This window comes from Sus scrofa, chromosome 2, assembly GCF_000003025.6.
Source record: "Sus scrofa isolate TJ Tabasco breed Duroc chromosome 2, Sscrofa11.1, whole genome shotgun sequence".
Classification (NCBI taxonomy): domain Eukaryota; kingdom Metazoa; phylum Chordata; class Mammalia; order Artiodactyla; family Suidae; genus Sus; species Sus scrofa.
The window spans coordinates 74185042-74203484 of record NC_010444.4 but is presented as its reverse complement, the minus strand read 5'-3'; the positions used below and the strand labels follow the sequence as shown (position 1 = coordinate 74203484).

General features: G+C 51.4%; 1 protein-coding gene across 1 annotated transcript; it reads right to left on the bottom strand.

The window, feature by feature from the left end:
- MYDGF (myeloid derived growth factor) lies at positions 1179-18443 on the bottom strand. Its single transcript, XM_021084047.1, has 6 exons — positions 16875-18443; positions 15125-15175; positions 6735-6796; positions 5394-5475; positions 3119-3191; positions 1179-1736 (listed from the first exon to the last, which is right to left on the bottom strand). The coding sequence occupies exons 1-6, from the start codon at positions 17049-17051 to the stop codon at positions 1657-1659; spliced, it is 525 nt and encodes a 174-aa protein (XP_020939706.1). The 5' UTR covers positions 17052-18443; the 3' UTR covers positions 1179-1656.

The following is an 18443-nucleotide window of genomic DNA, read 5'->3' as shown; positions in this document are numbered from 1 at the left end:
TGATGCCAGGCTGGCTGGGGTGTGACCCTCACAGGCCTTAGGGCTCCGGGCCCACTGTTGCTTCTGCCTGGGTCCGGCTGCCTGGTTTTTGCAAGAGGCCCTGGGCAGTCATCTCCTAGGCCCTGTTGAGACCTGCAGGTGCCTGTGCTTGGTGGGGATGAGCCTCCCCGTGGACACATGTGCTCCAGAGCTTCACAAGAGGTGATGCAGACTGTGTGCACTTGACTGTTGAGGCTGCTGGTCCCTCCCCCAAGTATCTTGGGCCTGAGGTCCTCCTTAGTTGTTACTGGCTCTGAGAGCAGCTGTCTTGTGCTTTCCCTTGGGAAGGCTCCTACGGCAGCAGCATTGTGGCCCCGAGCCAGAACCCCGTGCCCCTGGCCACTTTCTTCTCTGATGGGCAGGGCCACAGCATCACCTGGCTCCTCTGTGACACAAGGGAGGGACAGGTGAGTGACAGCCATGGAGAGGCCTCAGACCACCAGCAGCACAGTGATTCTGACTAGTGAAGACCTGCTTCAGAGTCACACGGTTCCTTCCCCCCACAGGCAGAGCCAGGCTGACAGTCAAGTGGTGGGGGGGGTCAGACTCCCAGCCCCCACTGCTAGGAGACCCAGCCCCCTGAGTGGCTGGGGATTTCAGTTAGTTATCTATTTGTTTGCCTGTGGTGGTTTTTTTTTTTTTTTTTTTTTGCTTTTTGTTTTTTTTTAAGTTCACTGAGCTGCAAAGCCAATCACGGGGAGCAGAAGAGGTCTGCCGGGGAGTGCTCACCCTCTGCTGGGCGTGGCCAGCTCCGCCCCGAGGTCCACAGGCAGAAGTTGTGCCCGGAGGTTCCCTGCACCTGGGGCGACACAGCACACCCATCTCCAGCAGCCAAGGGAAGTGGGGACCCCTAGCACTGCATGCCCAACCAGGTAGGCACTAGCCAAGATTATGTTTAATTTTTTTTTTTTAAGGCCGCACCCATGGCATATGGAGGTTCCCAGGCTAGGGGTCGAGTCAGAGCTACAGCTGCCGTCCAACACCACGGCCACAGCAACATGGGATCCAAGCCACGTCTGTGACCTACCCCACAGCTCACGGCAACACTGGATCCTTAACCCACTGAGCGAGGCCAGGGATCGAACCAGCATCCTCATGGATATTAGTTGGGTTCGTTACCACTGAGCCACACCAGGAACTCTCTGTTTAATTGTTTTATTTATTTAAATATGAAAACATTTCATTTCTTCCCAGTTAGTCTGAAAGATGGTCCCTGGGGAATTAAAAGATCATGGTCGGCTTGGGGGTCAGAGGGCAGCAGGATGACTCTCCCTGGAGCATCCAGGGTTCTGGCCTGATCCCAGGGGAGATGCCTCTGGTTTTAGAAAAGCCGTGACTCCTGTCTACCCCACCTTGTGCCTTGATGCCTCTTCTGCTAAGAGGGGCAGTGGGGGCGGGGAAAGCGGGAGCCAGGGGAGAGGTTCAGCACCACCGTGGTCCTGGTCCCCCAGACTCCGCTCCAGGCCCTTAGCCGCCCAGTGAACCCCTCCAGACAGGGCAACATCAGCCAGGGCAGAAAACCAACAGCCCCCTCCCCCCAAAACCAGTACTGGGCCCTCTTGGGGCCTGGCTCCTTCAGTGGAGATGAGGAAGAACCGCCCTCAGTGGGGCTCCTGGTCACAGCTCACTGCGTGTCACCTTGGCCACGATCACCAGCTTGGACAGCTCAGCCTTGAAGGCCCCAGGCCTGTGGGACACTGCAAAAGAAGAAACCCTTGGTTGGCCCTCGCCTTCACAAATCCTCCGGGTCCTGAGTGGGGTGGGGCCCACACTGGGAGCAGGGTAGGGGAGCGGTTGTCATGTGGACTCCATGTGGAAAGGCCCCCAGCACCAAGGTCTTACAGGTGAGGGACAGCGAAAGGGGGAGAGGCAGTGGGCCTGTCCTGAGGGCAGCGGAGCCCACAGCAGAGGTCAAGCTGGGAAGAGCCTGGTCATCTTGCCACGCTGAGAATGGACAGGGGTTGGAGCCTTGCACTAGCGAACTTGTCTGATGCTCCAAGCCTGCCCCAGCACCCCGACTCCCTGTCCCTCCTCCCCATCTGTGCTCCCTGGGGCAACCCGACCCTGTGTCCTTGATCTCCACTAGGAAGGGCCCGGTGCACTGGGGACCTGTGGGCCTCCTTCCAGTCCTAGGCCCCTCTTCCTGGAAAGCCCCGCCCGTGCCCCACCCCCACTTTGGTGCCTGGTGACGTCCATGGCCACGTGGGTTCCTCATCTCATCACTCTCCCGTCCCTCAGGACCCTTGGAGCTCCCGGACTCAGCTCAACCCATGTCCATGGTCACACTCACTCATCCTCTCCCTCCCTTCTATAAGCTGAGCCCCAACTCAGGGACCTCACGCCCCTCCTCTGCTCAGCATGTGGCCTGCACAGAGGAAGCTGAGCATGGATCAGAGGCCTCAGGAGGTGACCCCCACCTCCCCCGTCATGCGCACATGAGCTCCTGATCTCGATGCTATGCTGATATTTTCTGCTTGAAATATCAATGCTGTTCCTGGTCTTGGAGCCCAGGCCAGCCAGGCTGTGGGGGCATCAGCCCTCTTCACCACCGCCCCCCAACCATGGAGCAGACCCGCAGAGCACCCCAGAATGCAGCGCTCTGAGGACGGACTTTCATGCTCTCCATTCTCTACCAGGGATTGGCAGTGCGCCTGCCGCCTGTGAGCTAAGGGTGGTTTCTACATTTTAAAATAGCTTTCACAGCAATCAAGGGCAAAATGCTACCCTGTGATACAGGAAAGTGATACGACATTCACATCTCAGAGTTCAGAAAATAAAGTTTTATTAGAACCCAGCTCCGCCCATTCACTGACTAGTGGTTTATGGCTGCTTTCACCTGGATTTGATCCCTGGCCTGCATGCTGCAGGTACAGCCAAAAAAAAAAAAAAAAAAAAAAAAAACCAAAAAACAAACCTAATAATATTTACAATGTGGTCTTTTACAGAAGCCATTTAGGGGTGGCGGTCTCCCCTCACTACAGGGCCCCCAGATCAGCCTCCCACAGGGGTCTTACCCCTCTGCTCCGCTCCCCTCCCTGCCTGAGAACCTGGCTTCCATCCCCACGATCCCTCTACGCACCTGCTGTTTTGGTCACTTCAAATTCCTCACTTTTCAGGGGCACTTCGCTCTCTCTTTCAAAAGCGGCTTTCGACTGAAAGGGAACAAGTGGAAACTTTTCTAAACGGGAAAGAACACTACTCGGTTTGCTTCCCAGAGAAGCAGAGACCAAAGCTGCGCGCTTCTACTGAAGAGCCGCACGATGCTTTTTTAAGCACATAAAAGAGAATCCAGTTGAGGCATTTGGTTAATCCACTTAAGAGATTGTCTGTTGGCTTAAAATTTCATGCCTTCCCTGTAAATCCTAGGAAGAAGGTATTTAACTCAATTTTTTCCTTTAGTTATTAATTTATGGAAATGATACTAGCATGGCAGTCTCTTGAATGCAATTTTTTTTTTTTTTTTTTTTTTTTTTTTTGGCCATGTCCATGGCATGAAGAAGTTCTGGGGCCAGGGATCAAACCTATGCCACAGCAGGGACCCGAGCTGCAGTAGTGACAATAACTTGCTGAGCCACCAGGGAACTCCTTGAATCTAAATTTTAAAAATCAGAATTGGGAGTTCCCGTTGTGGTTCAGCAGGTTGCGAACCCAACTAGTATCTATGAGGATGTGGGTTCAATCCCTAGCCTTGTGCAGTAGGTTAAGGATCCAATGTTGCCATTAGCTGTGGTGCAGGTTGGCAGCTGCAGCTCCAATTGGACCCCTAGCCTGGGAACTTCCATATGGCTCAGGTTCATCTCTAAAAAAGACTTAAAAAACAAAAACAAAAAAGGAGTTCCTGTCATGGCGCAGTGGTTGACGAATCCAACTAGGAACCATGAAGTTGCAGGTTTGATCCCTGGCCTTGCTCAGTGGGTTAAGGATCTGACATTGCAGACGCAGCTTGGATCCTGTGCTGCTGGGCTCTGGTGTAGGCCGGTGGCTACAGCTCCTATTAGACCCACCCCTAGCCTGGGAACCTCCATATGCCATGGGAAGCAGCCCTAGAAAAGGGAAAAACAAACAAACAAACAAAAAACCAAACAACAACAACAACAAAAAAGATTAAACAAAACAAAACAAAACACCCCAGAATTGTATCTTGTTTGGAGTTCCCGTCATGGCCTCATGGTAACGAACCTGACTAGTATCCATGAGGACATGGGTTCAATCCCTGGCATCGCTCAGTGAATTAAGAATCTGGTGTTGCCATGAGCAGTGGTATGTATAGGTTTCAGACATAACTCGGATCCCATGTTGCTGTGGCTGTGGCCAGCAACTGCAGCTTCAATTCAACCCCTAGTCTGAGAGATTCCATATGCCACAGGTGTGGCCCTAAAAAGACCAAAAAAAAAAAAAACCCACACACAAAAAATGTACCTTTCTCAAACCAGTTAAAATAATAGAGTTTTAAAGTAAGAAGGGACCCCAGAGAGTGATTACTTTAATGGTGTGATAGTCAGTTTGACTTGCCAACTTAGAGCAGCCATGGTCCCCAGTTACACAATCTGACACTTGCTGAGTATTGCTGAGGGTTTTGTGGATGTGACAGAGGTTCATCCTGAGCTGACTTTAAAGAGACTACCCTCAGTGACTTGGGTGCACCTCATTCAATCAGCAGAAGGGCCTTCAGGACAGAGCTGAGGCTTCCCTGGACGAAACCCTGCCCAGGGAGGCAGCGCTGACAGTGTGCAAAGTGCCAGCCCTTCCTGCCAGCCTGGCCTTGGACTCGGACCTGCCTCACCAGGGCCCCGTGGAGGAAGCCAATTCCTGGCAGTAAGTCTCTTAAGGCCTGTCTCCTACTGGTTTTGCTTCTTGGACTGATAAAGTGGTTTTCAAACAGTTTCTGACCCAAACAAAGCAGGGGTGGCCTCTGCAGAGGGGCTGGGCTCTGGAGGGGGCTGTGAGGGTCAGGAGCACAGCAGAAGGTGCTGCCTGGGCTGTGAAGCACAGGTTGCTGGGGCCAAGGGACATGGGGCCTTTCTGACACCCCCCCTACAGCCCCCCTCCACCCTTGCTGTCCCTGTTCTTGTTCCAGGGGTGGGCCCCCTTGCCCCCTGCCTTCCTGTCAGCTTTGCCAGTCGGGGGCACTGTTGGGAGGGAGGCCAGGGCTCCAGCGGTCAACCGGGACACCCCCAGGCACCTCCAGGCCTGAGGTCGGCCTGGTGTCCCGTGTTCTCCCAAGTCACAAAACCTCCCTCTAAGGGCTTAGTGCCTGTCTCCTCGTTTTGTCACCTTCCACCACCCCATGGTCTCTAAGGCACATTCCATGGAGGGCCGCCAGGTGGCCACCCTCACATGCAGGCGACACTCACGTAGGCCATGCCATATTCGATCTCGGCGCCCCGCACCTCTGCCTTGAATTGCGTGAAGTACAGGTAGGACTTGCCCTGGGGCCTGCGAAGAAAGGTCGGGTAAGGGGGTCAGCCCAGGGCTGTGTGTCCCCTGCTCAAGGTGGAATCTGCTGCCAAGTGTGTCTGAAGAGGACAGATGGGCCCCCTCAACATCACCCGTCCTTTCCTCTTTGCCAGAAGGTTCTTCTGGCTCATTTTCTAGGTGCTAGCTGTTCTAGGCTGGGGAGCCTCCCATTCACTCACTGAATGCTTCTCATCTAGCGGACGATGTTCCAGGTAGTGCAGTGGGGGTGGGGCCAGGCAACATCCGGCGGCGGGGGGGCGGGAATACAGGGGTTAACTAGGAAGGGGAGGGTGTCTGGGCTGAGCATGTCCTTGGGGGCCTCTGGGTGGGTTAGCTAAGAGGCTGTGGGCTGAGGACCCTGCTCTGGCCTGTGCAGCCAGCGTCTGTGCCCCCTCACAAGGCCCACGAGAGACGGTGATCTAGAGCCAGAGGGGTGCAGCCCTGATCACTAAGCTGTAATTAGGGTGCCCCACTTGGCTCCTCGCCACTGCGATGCTGCCCTCAGGAGCCAGGAAGGGGCACAGACAGGGTCTCCTCTCAAGAGGGCTGGAGGGGGCCTGATGAGAATGTGGGGTCCCGGGCCTGTGAGAATCTACTTGGTACTCAAACACCTACTGTTTGTAATGCACCGAGCAGGAGCCCGGGACGTGCGCCAATGCCTGCGAGTATGCCCTTTAATTATACATTCCCATCGCTGCTCTCTTACTGTGTCCCATTTCTTGACCCTGAATTGAGACTGGACCCCTGAGGATGTGAGAGCACAGCTGGGACTTCTATGTGAAGCACACGATAAATGCTTGAGAAATGGGTGCAGGCCATGGGCCCGGGGAGAGGGGTGGGGATTTGGTGAAGCTCTATCACCCTCCTTCCCATCAGAGGGCCTTCCCGTCATCCCTTCTCGGGCTCATGGAGCTGGGCGCCAGGCACTATGATTATGAGAAGGGGGGTGGGAGGTTAAGACCCATGATTAATGTGACTGAGGGTGACAAGGAAGGGGGTAGCATCTGGGGAGCCCAGCCCCTCTCCTGGCGCTGTGGCCACTGCTTGGCCCCTACCTCCCAGTCTCTCCCCCCCTCCCCCCGCCTCTGTGTGGATGTGCTTCCCTGGGGAGCCCCCAACTCCTACACAGTGCAGCGCCCCCCTCTCCTGCCCGAGTCCCTCCAGGGTGCTGCCTGGAGCAGCGATGCAAACAGCCGTGAGCGAAGAAGGCACCTTGTCTGGGGGAGACCCTCGCTCACCTCCAGATGGTGCAGGTGAAGTGCTGGTGGTCTTCACTGGTCCCCAAACTCATCTGCCACTTCTGGGGAGAGAGGACAGACAGGTGAGTCTGGGATGCATCATCATTATGCATCCCTCCAAGCCCACAGCCTGCACAACACCAAGAGTGTACCCTAGTGTCAACTCTGGACTTGGGGTGATGGCGTGTCACGGTTCATTGACTGGCACCAACGTCCCACTCTGGTGGGGGATGGTGGGGGGGGGGCAGGGCATATGGGAAACCACTGTGCCTCCTGCTTAATTTTTCCGTAGAAAATAGTTTACTGAGAAAAACAAAAACAAAAATAAAAGAAGGAAAGACAATATGCTCACGCTTGCTCGTATAAGCACAGAGCAGTCCTTAGAGGAGACGCAAGATTTTAACAACCGTGCTGACTTGAAGGACGTGGGTGGGAACTGGACAGATGGAAAGCCTCAGAGAGCTTTTAAAGTTTGTTTCTTTTTGAACGATGTATGTTAGCTTTCTAAAAAAAAGTTTAATTTAAAAAAAAAAAAAAAAAACCTTTTAAAATGGCTCCAGGGGAGGAGCTCCCACTGTGGCACAGCAGAAACGAATCCGAGAAGTATCCATGAGGATGTGGGCTCAATCCCTGGCCTCATTCAGTGGGTTAAGAATCGGTGATCTTGGAGTTCCTGTCGTGGCGCAGTGGTTAACGAATCCGACTAGGAACCATGAGGTTGTGGGTTCAATCCCTGGCCTTGCTCAGTGGGTTAAGGATCTGGCGTTGGCATGAGCTGTGGTGTAGGTTGCAGATGTGGCTCGGATCCCACGTTGCTGTGCCTGTGGCGTAGGCCGGTGGCGTAGACCCCTAGCGTGGGAACCTCCACATGCCATGGGAGCAGCCCTAGAAAAGGCAAAAAGACAAAAAAAAAAAAAAAAAAAAAAAAAAGAATTGGTGATCTGTGGTTGCAGATGCAGCTCAGAGCCGTGTTGCTGTGGCTGTGGTGTAGGTCAGCAGCTGCGGCTCTGATTCAACCCCTGGCCTGGGAACTTCCATATGCTGCAGGTGTGGCACTAAAAAGAAAAAAAAAATTACATAAAATGGCTTCAGGAGTTCCTGCTGTGATGCAATGAGATTGGTGGCATCTTGAGAGCAGTGGGACACAGGTTCCATCCCTAGTATGGTAGCAGTGGGTTAAGGATCCACCGTTGCCATAGCTGTACCTTAGGTGGCAACTGTGGCTCAGATCTGATCCCTGGCCCAGGAACTCCATATGCCATGGGGTGGCCAAAAAAAAAAAAAAAAAAAAAAGAAAGAAAGAAAGAAAGAAAAAAAGGCTCCAAAACCAGCTTAGTCTAATTTTCAGGGCCTCCGAAAACCTGGCCAAACACAAACACAAGGTCTGGCAGCCTGTGGCGGTTCTGCGTTTTTCCCAGTAAAATGAGTGTCCTGTCTTCTCCCAAGAGTAATGATGGACTATGATTGCTGGTATTCCAGTTAAATGTCAGAGCTTTTCCATTAATAAATACAAGGCCATTTAAATGTTAATTATAAGGGGAGTAAATGGCCACTTAGATGCCTCCTGCCGGCAGCACAAAGGTAGGAGCCCATTAAGCAGGCGGGCAGGCAGGCCGGGCATGGCAAGGGGACGGCTCCAGACCAAACCTGACCTACATACTTATTTTCTATTGAAAAGCACCTGCCCACAGCTCCAAGGACTCTGAGCTCCTGGGAACAGTTTTACGCTGTGAAATACATCTGGGGAGGTGTTCATAGCTCTTCTAATGTTCATGAAAATGAGGCAAACATTTTTTTTTTAATTATGAAAGCAAACAAAATTAAATCCAAGAGTTTCTTAGCAATAGGGTCAATATCTCTCTGAGTGATTTTTCTGTTGTTGTTGTTTTTGGACCTTGCCTGCAGCATGAGCAAGTTCCCAGGCCAAGATCGAACTCTCACCACAGCAGTGACAATGCCAGATCCTTACCTGCAGAACCACCAAGGAACTCCTAAGTGGTCTTGTTATATGAACCTGACTGTGGTCTCAAGGTGACAGGCCAGGTCAGGCAGTAGGTAGGGCTTGGGAGGGCCCAGGTTTGGCATCAGACACTCACACAAGTGTGGTTTTTGGGGTGGCCTGTCCTGCTCAAGCCTCTGTGACCTTTTCTGTGAGGCGAGGGGGATCAGGATCTAAGTGGCCGGGCGTAATAGATGTCAGGTAAATGGTAACTGCTGTAATTCTTTATTAAGATATTAAGTAAGAGGAGTTCCCCGGTGACACAGTGGGTTAAGCATCCAGCGTTGTCACTGCTGTGGCCCAGGTTTGATCTCTGCCCCGGGAACTTCCACATGCATAGGGCACAGCCAAAAAATATACATATATAATTAACAGATGGTGAAATTTTACCCATTTCAGTGTCTATCCCATGAGTTTTCTTTTCTCTTTTTTTTTTTTTTTTTTTTGTCTTTTTGCCTTTTCTAGGGCCACTTCCCGCGGCATATGGAGGTTCCCAGGCTAGGAGTCGAATTGGAGCTATAGCTGGCAGCCTACACCAGAGCCACAGCAACATGGGATCTGAGCCGCGTCTGCGACCTACACCACAGCCACAGCAACGCCGGATCCTTAACCCACTGAGCAAGGCCAGAGATCAAACCCACAACCTCATGGTTCCTAGTTGGATTCGTTAACCACTGTGCCATGACGGGAACTCCTCTTTTCTCTCTCTTTTTTTTAAGGGCCGTGGCGTATGGAAGTTCCTGGGCTAGGGGTCTAATCAAAGCTGCAACTGCTGGCCTAGGCTACAGCCACAGTGATGCCAGATCCAAGCCACATCTGCGACCTACATGGAAGCTTGCAGCAACGGTGGATCCTTAACCCACTGAATGAGGCCAGGAATCAAACCCACACTCCCATGGATACCAGTCAGGTTCCTGACCCCTTGAGCCACAGTGGGAACTCCTGTCCTATAAGTTCTGACAAATGCACACAGTTATGTATCCACCACCTAATCAAGTACAGATCAATTCTATCTCCCCCATCCCTCTGGAGTCCACCCCTTCCTGCAAATTCCCGGTAACCAATCATCTGATCTGTCCCTGTAGTTGTGCCTTTGCAAAATGTCATCTGAGGACACGGTCTCCTGTGTCTGTCTGTCTCACTCAGCCTAAAGCATCTGAGATGCACCCACTTTGCTCCATGCATAACAGTTCACTTATGTTTCAACAGCTTTATTGAGAAGTCATTTACATACCATACAAATCATTCTTTAAAGGTGCACTCTTCAGTGTTTCCTAGTATATTCAGAGCTGTGAAACCATCACCTATATCTAATTCTCACCCCCAAAAGAAGCCCTGTCTCCATCAGCAGTCACTCCCCACCCCTCTCCTAAACCCTGGCAACCACCATTCCACTGTCTTATCTCTGTGTATTTGCCTGTTCTGGATGTTTCCCATCCATGGAATCTCACACTCTGTGGCCTTCTGTGTCTGCCTCTCTCACTGAGCATCCTTTTCTCAAGGTTTGTCCCCGTGGTGGTGTCAGTGCTTCTCTCCTTCCAGTGTGTGGAGGGACTACATTTGCTCATCCATCGTAAGTTGAGGGACATCTGAATTGTTTCCACTTGGTGATTATGAATCATGCTATGAAGTCATGTACAAGGTCTGCACGGACGTGTTTTCATTTCTTTTTTTTTTTTTTAGGGCCACACCTGCACCATATGGAAGTTACCACGCTAGGGGTCGAATTGGAGCTGCAGCTGCCAGCCTATGTCACAGCCATAGCAGCGCAGGATCTGAGCCTTGTCTGTGACCTACGCTGCAGCTTGCAGCAACATGGATCCTTAACCCATTGAAGAGGCCAGGGATCGAACCCCCATCCTCACAGAGACATGAGGTCCTTAACCTGCTGACCCACAATGGGAATTCCCATAAGTTTTCATTTCTTTTTTTTTTTTTTTTTTCCTGTGTTTTTAGGGCCACACAGTGGCATTTGGAGTTTCCCAGGCTAGGGCTTGAATTGGAGCTGTAGTTGCTGGTCTACGCCACAGCCACAGCAATGTCAGATCCAAGCCACTTCTGTGACCTACACCATAGCTCATGGCAATGCCAGATCCTTAACCCACTGAGAGAGGCCAGGGATAGAACTTGCGTCCGCATGGATGCTAATCGGATTCATTTTCGCTGAGCCATGACAGGAACTCCTAAGTTTTCATTTCTAATGGGCAGATACCAAGAAGTGGAAACATGGTTGGATGTTTGTAAGAGATGGCCAGTCTTCCCAAGTAGCCACATTCCTGCCAACTGTGGACGAGATCTCTGGCTGCTCAGCATCCTGGCTGGTGCTGAGATTAAATAACCCTGTGCCTGTTGTCACCTGGCACCAGCTGGCCTTTCAGGTGGTCCTCTGGAGAAACGAACCACTGTCAGCAGTCCAGTCTCCCACCCTCCACAGGCCCAGCCTGTGTCCTGGGCCCCCTGGGAGCCCAGACTCAGACCTGTATCTCTTCTGCTGATGCTGGCTCTGGAGGAGTGTTCCCTTTCCAGTTGCTCTGAGGGGCATCCTGGCAGGGCCCCCATATGTGGCCAAGCTGACCTGGAGAACATCCCGACCTTCCCTGAATGTTTGCTGACAATCTGGCAACTGTTTGCTCATGAGGCAGCAAGCAGGCAAGCAGCCAAAGAACCTGTGGGTCGCACTGCCAGGTTCCCACCACAGCCCTGGCCCACTAGCAGCCCACGGTCTCTGGCTGTCAGTTCTAGGCCCGTGCTGACGGAAAAAGTCTGTCCCAGATACATCTGCTCTCACGTGTCTCCTTTGGGATGAATCCCCGAATTGGAAACAGAATAAAGCCTGCTGATAGTTTTATGGTTTGTGATCTGGCTACTGTTCCAAGAGTAAACCTGGCCCTTTCCCTGGTGCTGCTGCAGGCTGTCCACCTGAAAGTCCCAGCAGGGAGGCGCAAGCCCTCTTACTCAAGCTGCTGGCAAGGCTGGGCGTGTCCTGGCTCAGGGCGGCAGTTAGGGGCCTGCGCCTTGGGGACCTCAGTCACGTTCCAGCTGGGGGTGCCCCAGCAGTCCGCAACCTCTTGGCCACCATGTTCTCTTGTATGAAGGGAGGATCAAGACCGAAGAGAATCGCCACTATCCCGGCAGCAGGGAAAGGGCTGTGATGCCCCACAGCAGAGCTGCAGCCCCTGCTACCACTGGGGGGGTGTCACCAGGTGTTTGCCACATTTTGCTAAAACATTGTTTCGGGGAATCATTGGCTTTTATTTATAAACTGGAAATAAGGAAAGTGATTTCATGTCACTTGCCCAGCAGTTTTCTTTTCTTTTTTTCTTTCTTTTTAGGGCCACACCCGTGGCATATGGAGGAAACTCCTGCCCAGCGGTTTTCTTTTCTTTCTCCTACTTTTTTTTCAGCTGTGCCTACAGCGTATAGAAGTGTCTGGGCTGGTGACTGAACCCGAGCCACAGCAGTGACCATGCTGGATGCTTAAACCACTAGCCACCAGGGTCCTCCTATTTTTTTTCCAGCGGTTTTCAACTGGGGATCATTTTGTCCCCCAATGGACACCAGGTGACATCAGCAGACATTTCTGGATGTCAGGACTGGGGGCTGTTGGCATCGAGTGGGTGGGGCCAGGGTTGCCGCCCATCCCCCACAGCACCCAGAACACCCCCAGAGAGAGCAACCCCACCTCGAAAGTCAGCAGCAGTGTCCAGGGAGACTGTGCCCATTTTACTGTGCTGTCCTGAGTTCGGGGGGAAGAGATGGACTCAGAACCAGCCTGCTGGGAGGGCCAGGTGCCTGAGAGGCAAACACAGAGTGGTTCCCAGGCAGCCTGTATTTCTAGGACCGTTGTTATGGGACACAGTGCCATAGACTCTTCTGGAAGGAGAGCGGTGTTCCCTATAGTCTGCGGGAAAGCACAATTAGGCATACAAAAGATGCTTTACGCTGATTTTTCCAGTGACAATTCTTCTTTTTCAATTTTCTTTTGTTCTTTTTAGCAATGATAAGGAGAAAGTCTGCTTTGTGTCTCTTTTCGAATACGTGTGCCACTCTGCCTTCAGACAAAACCAAGCAGCGGTGTCTAGCCAGAATTTAATAACAGTATTTTATCCTCAGAGTATTTATCTATGATGGTGCATTAGTGGCTGTAAAAGGAATATATTACTGTGTGTATTCATTTCCTTGGGCTGCTGTAACACACCACCACAGATTTGGAAGCTTCCAACAATGGAAGGAAATCCATCCTCTCATAGTCGGGAGGCCAGAAGTCCAAAATCAAGGTGGGGACAGGGCCATGCTCCTTCCGAAGGCTCTAGGCCTTCCTGCCTCTTCCAGTTTCTGGTGGCTCTAGGTGTCTCCCTTGGCTTGTAACCACATCCCTCCATCTCTGCCACCATCTTCACATGGCCTTTTCCTCTATGTATCTTTTTTGTCTTTTTTTTTTGCTTTTTAGGGCTGCACCTGTGGCATATGGAGGTTCCCAGGCTAGGGTTCCAACTGGAGCTGCAACGCCACAGCCACAGCAACGCCAGATCCGAGCCCCATCTGTGACCTACACTCTGGCTCACCGGCAGTACTGCATCCTTAACCCATTGAGCAAGGCCAGGGATTGAACCTGCATCCTCATGGATCCTAGTTGGCTTCTTTAAATGCTGAGCCACAAAGGGAATTCACTTTTTTTTTTTTTTTTTAAATGGCTGCACTTGCGACATATGGAAGTTCCTGGGCCAGGGATCAAATCCAAGCTACAGCTGTGACCTACACAGCAGCTGTGGCAATGCCAGATCCTTTAACCCACTGTGCTGGGTCAGGGATTTAATGCATGCCCCTGTAGCAATCAGAGCCACTGAGTCAGATTCTTAACCCACTGTACCACAGTGGGAACTCCTGTCCATCTTTTCTTTTTATCAAATCTCCCATGTGTGTCTTTTATAAGGATATTTGTCACTGGAGTTAAGGCTCACCAGGTAATCGAGAATGATCTGTTCATTTCAAAATTCTCAACTTGGAGTTCCTGTTGTGGCTCAATGCGATCAGTGGTGTCTCTGCAGTGCCTGGATGCAGATTTGATCCCCGGCCCAACAGAGTGGGTTAAAGATTCTGATGTTGCCACAATTGTGGCACAGGTTGCACCTGTGGCTCAGGTTTGACCCCCCTAGCCTGGGAATCCATCTGCCATGCTGAGTGGCAGCCAAAAAAGAAAAAGAAAAAAAAATCCTCAACTTAATTACAGTTACAAGGAATTTTTTCTGTGGGTTTTTTTTTGTTTGTTTGTTTGTTTGTTTGTTTGTTTGTTTTTTTGGTCACACATGGCATGTAGAAGTTCCCAGGGCCAGGGATCAAACCCACGCCACAGCATCATCCTGAGATACAGCAATAACACAGGAGCCTTAACCCACTAAGCCATCAGGGAACCCCCAAAGACTTTTTTCTAAATAAGGTCATAGTCACAGGTTTGAGGAATTAGGATATGAACAAATCTTTTTTTGGGGGGGAGGGCGGGGGGCATCATTCAAGCCACTAAACCCTCTAACAAATTAGCACAAATTCAGTAGCTTAAAACCAATGCTTATTCATTAGCTCACACTCCCCTAGGTCAGAGATCCAGACATGGCGGGGCTAGTGTTTGACTCAGTCTCAGAAGCTAAATCAAAGTGTCAGTCATATTGCCTTCCCACCTGGAGCTTGGGGTCTTCTTCCAACTCATGTAGTGAGGCAGAATTCAGTTCCTTGGGGTTGTAGGACTGAAGCCCTCGTTTCCTTGCTGCCAACCAGAGGCTACACTCACCCCCTAGAGGCCACCACCTTCCTCCCACATGGTTCCTCAAAGCCAGCAATGGTGTACAATGTCCTGCTCATATTTCCAATATTACTTCCTCTTCTGCCACCAGCTGGAGGAAACAGCCAGCCAGGAAGTAGGGACCCCAGTTCCACACAAAAAAGAACTGAACTCTGCCAACAGTTTCAATGAGATTGGAAGAGGTTCTCCCCAGAGCCTGCAGATGAGATCCCACCCCAGCTGCCACCTTGATCTTGGGTTTATGAAGCATCCCGCTGAGCTGACTGGGACTTCTGATCTCCAGAACCATAAGATAATAAACAGGTGTTGTTTTAAGCTGCTCAGGCTGTGATGATTTGTTATCCAACACAGAAAACAAATACAATACCCCTCACAGAGGCCTGTGGGAATGGCAGATTCATGTCTCATACCCCTCCTTCTGTCCAGACTTTTGCTCACTCTGTGGAATTGAGTGGAATCTGCCATCCCTATTTAACTGAAGCACTCTCTTTTATTGATTAGGCAAGAATTGTCCAATATCCAGTGTCCCCTAGAAAGTATCTCTGTATGACAATGGGTATTGTACTAAACTACATGGAATTTTGAACAACTTACCTCATTCGTCCCTCCTTGGGATGCATAGGTGAACACACAGGTATATTTGTTCTGGAGAACGGAAGAGAAAAAAGTCTTAGTAGGAGATAATCATTAGCGCTGAAGGTGCAGGGTCTCAGGATGTCCCTCCAAGATCCCAAGTCAAGAAGAACCTGGGAATTCCTGTTGTGGTTCAGTGGTAATGAAACTAACGAGTATCCATGAGGATGCGGGTTCGATCCCTGGTCCTGCTCAGTGGGTTAAGGATCTGGTGTTGCTGGTAAGCTGCAGTGTAAGGTTGTAGAGGTGGCTTGGATCTGGCGTTGCTGTGGCTGTGGTGTCAGGCCGGCAGCTGCAGCTCCAATTCAACCCCTAGCCTGGAAACTCCCATATGCCACAGGTGTGGCCCTAAAAAGACAAAAAAAAAAAAAAAAAAAAGAGAGAGAGAGGATCCTGCTTTTGAGTATTGGCACTAAGGGGATGGAAGTGAAATCATATCCCTCTGGCTGATGTCCTCAGAGGCCAGCCCTGTGAAGCCTTCCAGTGTCTACAGACCTGGAACTCTCCCACCTGCCTCCCTACTTGTGAGCTCCTGGGTCAGGACATATAACCCACATGGCTTCTGGAGAATGTAAAACAGGAAGGGGCAGGTCACATTCCCTCCAGGATGTCTAAGAACAGGAACTTTGGAAGCAGGGACACCTGTTCCAAAGGTGGCTCATCTCTGCTCCACAGGAGGCCTTGGACAAGTGCAAAGCTTTCTGAGCCTTTGTTTTTCATGTGTAAAGTGGACCTACCATAAAGATTTTGACACAATATCTGGTCATAAGGAAGTACTCTGTAACTTCACTGTTACAGAGAAAAGGAGAATGGGAGTTCCCATTTAGGTCAGTGGTAACGAACCCGACTAGTAACCATGGGAATGTGGGTTCAGTTCCCGGCCTCGCTCGGTGGGATAAAGATCCGATGTTGCTGTGAGCTGTGGTGTAGGTTACAGATATGGCTCGGATCCTGTGCTGTGGCTGTGGTGCAGGTCAGAAGCTGCAGCTCCAACTGGACCCCTAGCCTGAAAATTTCCATATGCCGCAGGTGCAGCCCTTTAAAAAAAAAAAAAAAAAAAAAAAAAAAAAAAAAAAAAAAGGACCAAAAAAGAAGAAAAGGAGAATGGGAGAGGAAGCCACCTTTCCAACAAGTTGGGGATGGGCTAGCCTGGACCCAGGCCAGCTGCCTCCAAGTAAGGAGGGCCTGGCCCCACATTTCAGTGGAAAAGATGGGGGACCTGGTGCAATGGAAGGAAAGAGCAACATCTGTCCACTTCCTCCTTGGGCACAGCTGCAGCAAGATGACCTTCTGCAGGGTCTGGAGGCACATTCCCCTCAATCTCCAGTTCCCCTCTCCCCACTTCTGGGCAGGACAAGCCCTCCAACAGCTAGGGACACACCTGAGTCAGAGGAACAGGGCTGCTTAGGCACACTGGGCACACAAGAAGAGACAAGGACTGAGGCTAGTGACAAATTCCCCTCAAAGTCGCCAGCCCCCAGAAGCCCGCCTCCTATTAATTCAGTCCTGCCTCAGTGTAGACCTCACTACCACGTCCCGTCGCCCCTCCTCAGGCCCCGCCCCCGCCGGTGCGCTCCCCCTCAGGCCCCACCCCATCAGTCCAACCTTCCACCCCCTCTCCAGGATCCGCCCCACCGGTCCGCACCCCATCCCCAGACCCCGCTGTTACCGACACCATCCCTCCATCCCCCGGGGTGGTTGAGACACGTACCCCAGGGCCCACGTTCTGGGAGAAAGAATGAACTACGCCGCCGGGCCGCACGTCAAAGGCCACCGTCGTGGGCTCGGACACCGTCTCCGCCGGCCTCAGAGCAACAGCCGCCAAGAGCAGCGCGGCCCACAAGCTCGCGCCGCCGCCGCCATTCCTTCTTCCGCTGGGCGCCGCCATCTTGGGATCAGGTGCGCGGGGCAGGGACGGCGGACGGAGCGCCGCGAGGGACACGTAGGACGTCTACCAGAGGCCACGTCAGCGTCAGCGCGGCCGTGTGACCCCTCCGCTCCCATCGCCATCTTGGGGGCGAGGCTTGCAAGACCAGGGAGGGACCTGGAGTGGTTGGAATTGGATCCTGTGTTTGTACTCTGGGTCCAGTTTTCCTTCGCTAGGCAAGTGACCTTTCTTCTTTTCCAGTTAGTACATGTACAAGGAATGAAGGATGTAAAAGTTCACCACTGAAATTCAACCTTATCCATGTAGGCCGAATCAGGGAAATGGAAGGTCACCATTGGGCAAACGCATCATGATTGTTGTAGTCAAGACCTGTGGCTCAATGCTAAAAATTGGTGGGGGAAATGTATGGTGAGAAACAGCATATTTACATTGTCTCAAAATATTTCTCCCCAGGATACAGGATACGTATTAGTTACAAAGAGAGAAGTAGTAATTTTGCAGTGGAAACACCATCTTTATTTCAATGATTGTAGTCAGTGTTGTAAAAATGAGGCATCATGGAGCCGCTGATGGGATGCAGAGAAGGACGTTCTTAGTGGCCTCTCAATGGAATTCCTGTACAAAGTGCACGACCTCAATCTATTCCAAGCAAATATGAGAGGAACCCAGGTTGAGGGGAATTCTACCAAGATAACTGGCAATACTTAAGAAATGTCTTGAAAGACAAAGGCTGAGGAACCATCACAGGGTGAGGAGACCAAGACGTTGAAAGGCAATGTAGCATCCTGGATTGAATCATTTCCTTAGTCTGGGCTGTTGTAACATAGGCCGAGAAGCTGACTGGCTTAACTAAACAGTGCACATCAATTTCTCACAGTCCTGGAGGTTGTAAGTTCAAGATCAAGGCTCTGGCAGAATTGATGTCTGGAGAGAGCCCATTTGCTGGTTCACAGACTCCATATTGCTATGTCCTTACATTACGGAGGGATCAAGGGAGCTCTCTGGGGTCCCTATATAAGACCACTAATCCCATTCGTGAGGGCTCAATCCTCATGACCTAATCACCTCCCAAAGGCCCACCTCTTCATACCATCACACTAGATGTTAAGGTTCTCCATGAAGGAGTTCCCGTCATGGCACAGTGGAAACAAATCCAACTAGGAACCATGAGGTTGCGGGTTCAATCCCTGGCCTTGCTTGGGTTAAGGATCCAGCATTGCTGTGAGCTGTGGTGTAGGTCACAGACACAGCTCGGATCCTGCATTGGTGTGGCTGTGGCATAGGCTGGCAGCTACAGCTCCGATTGGACCCGTAGCCTGGGAACCTCCGTATGCCGCGGGTGTCACCCTAAAAAGCAAAATAAATAAATAAATATATTTAAAAAAAGGTTCA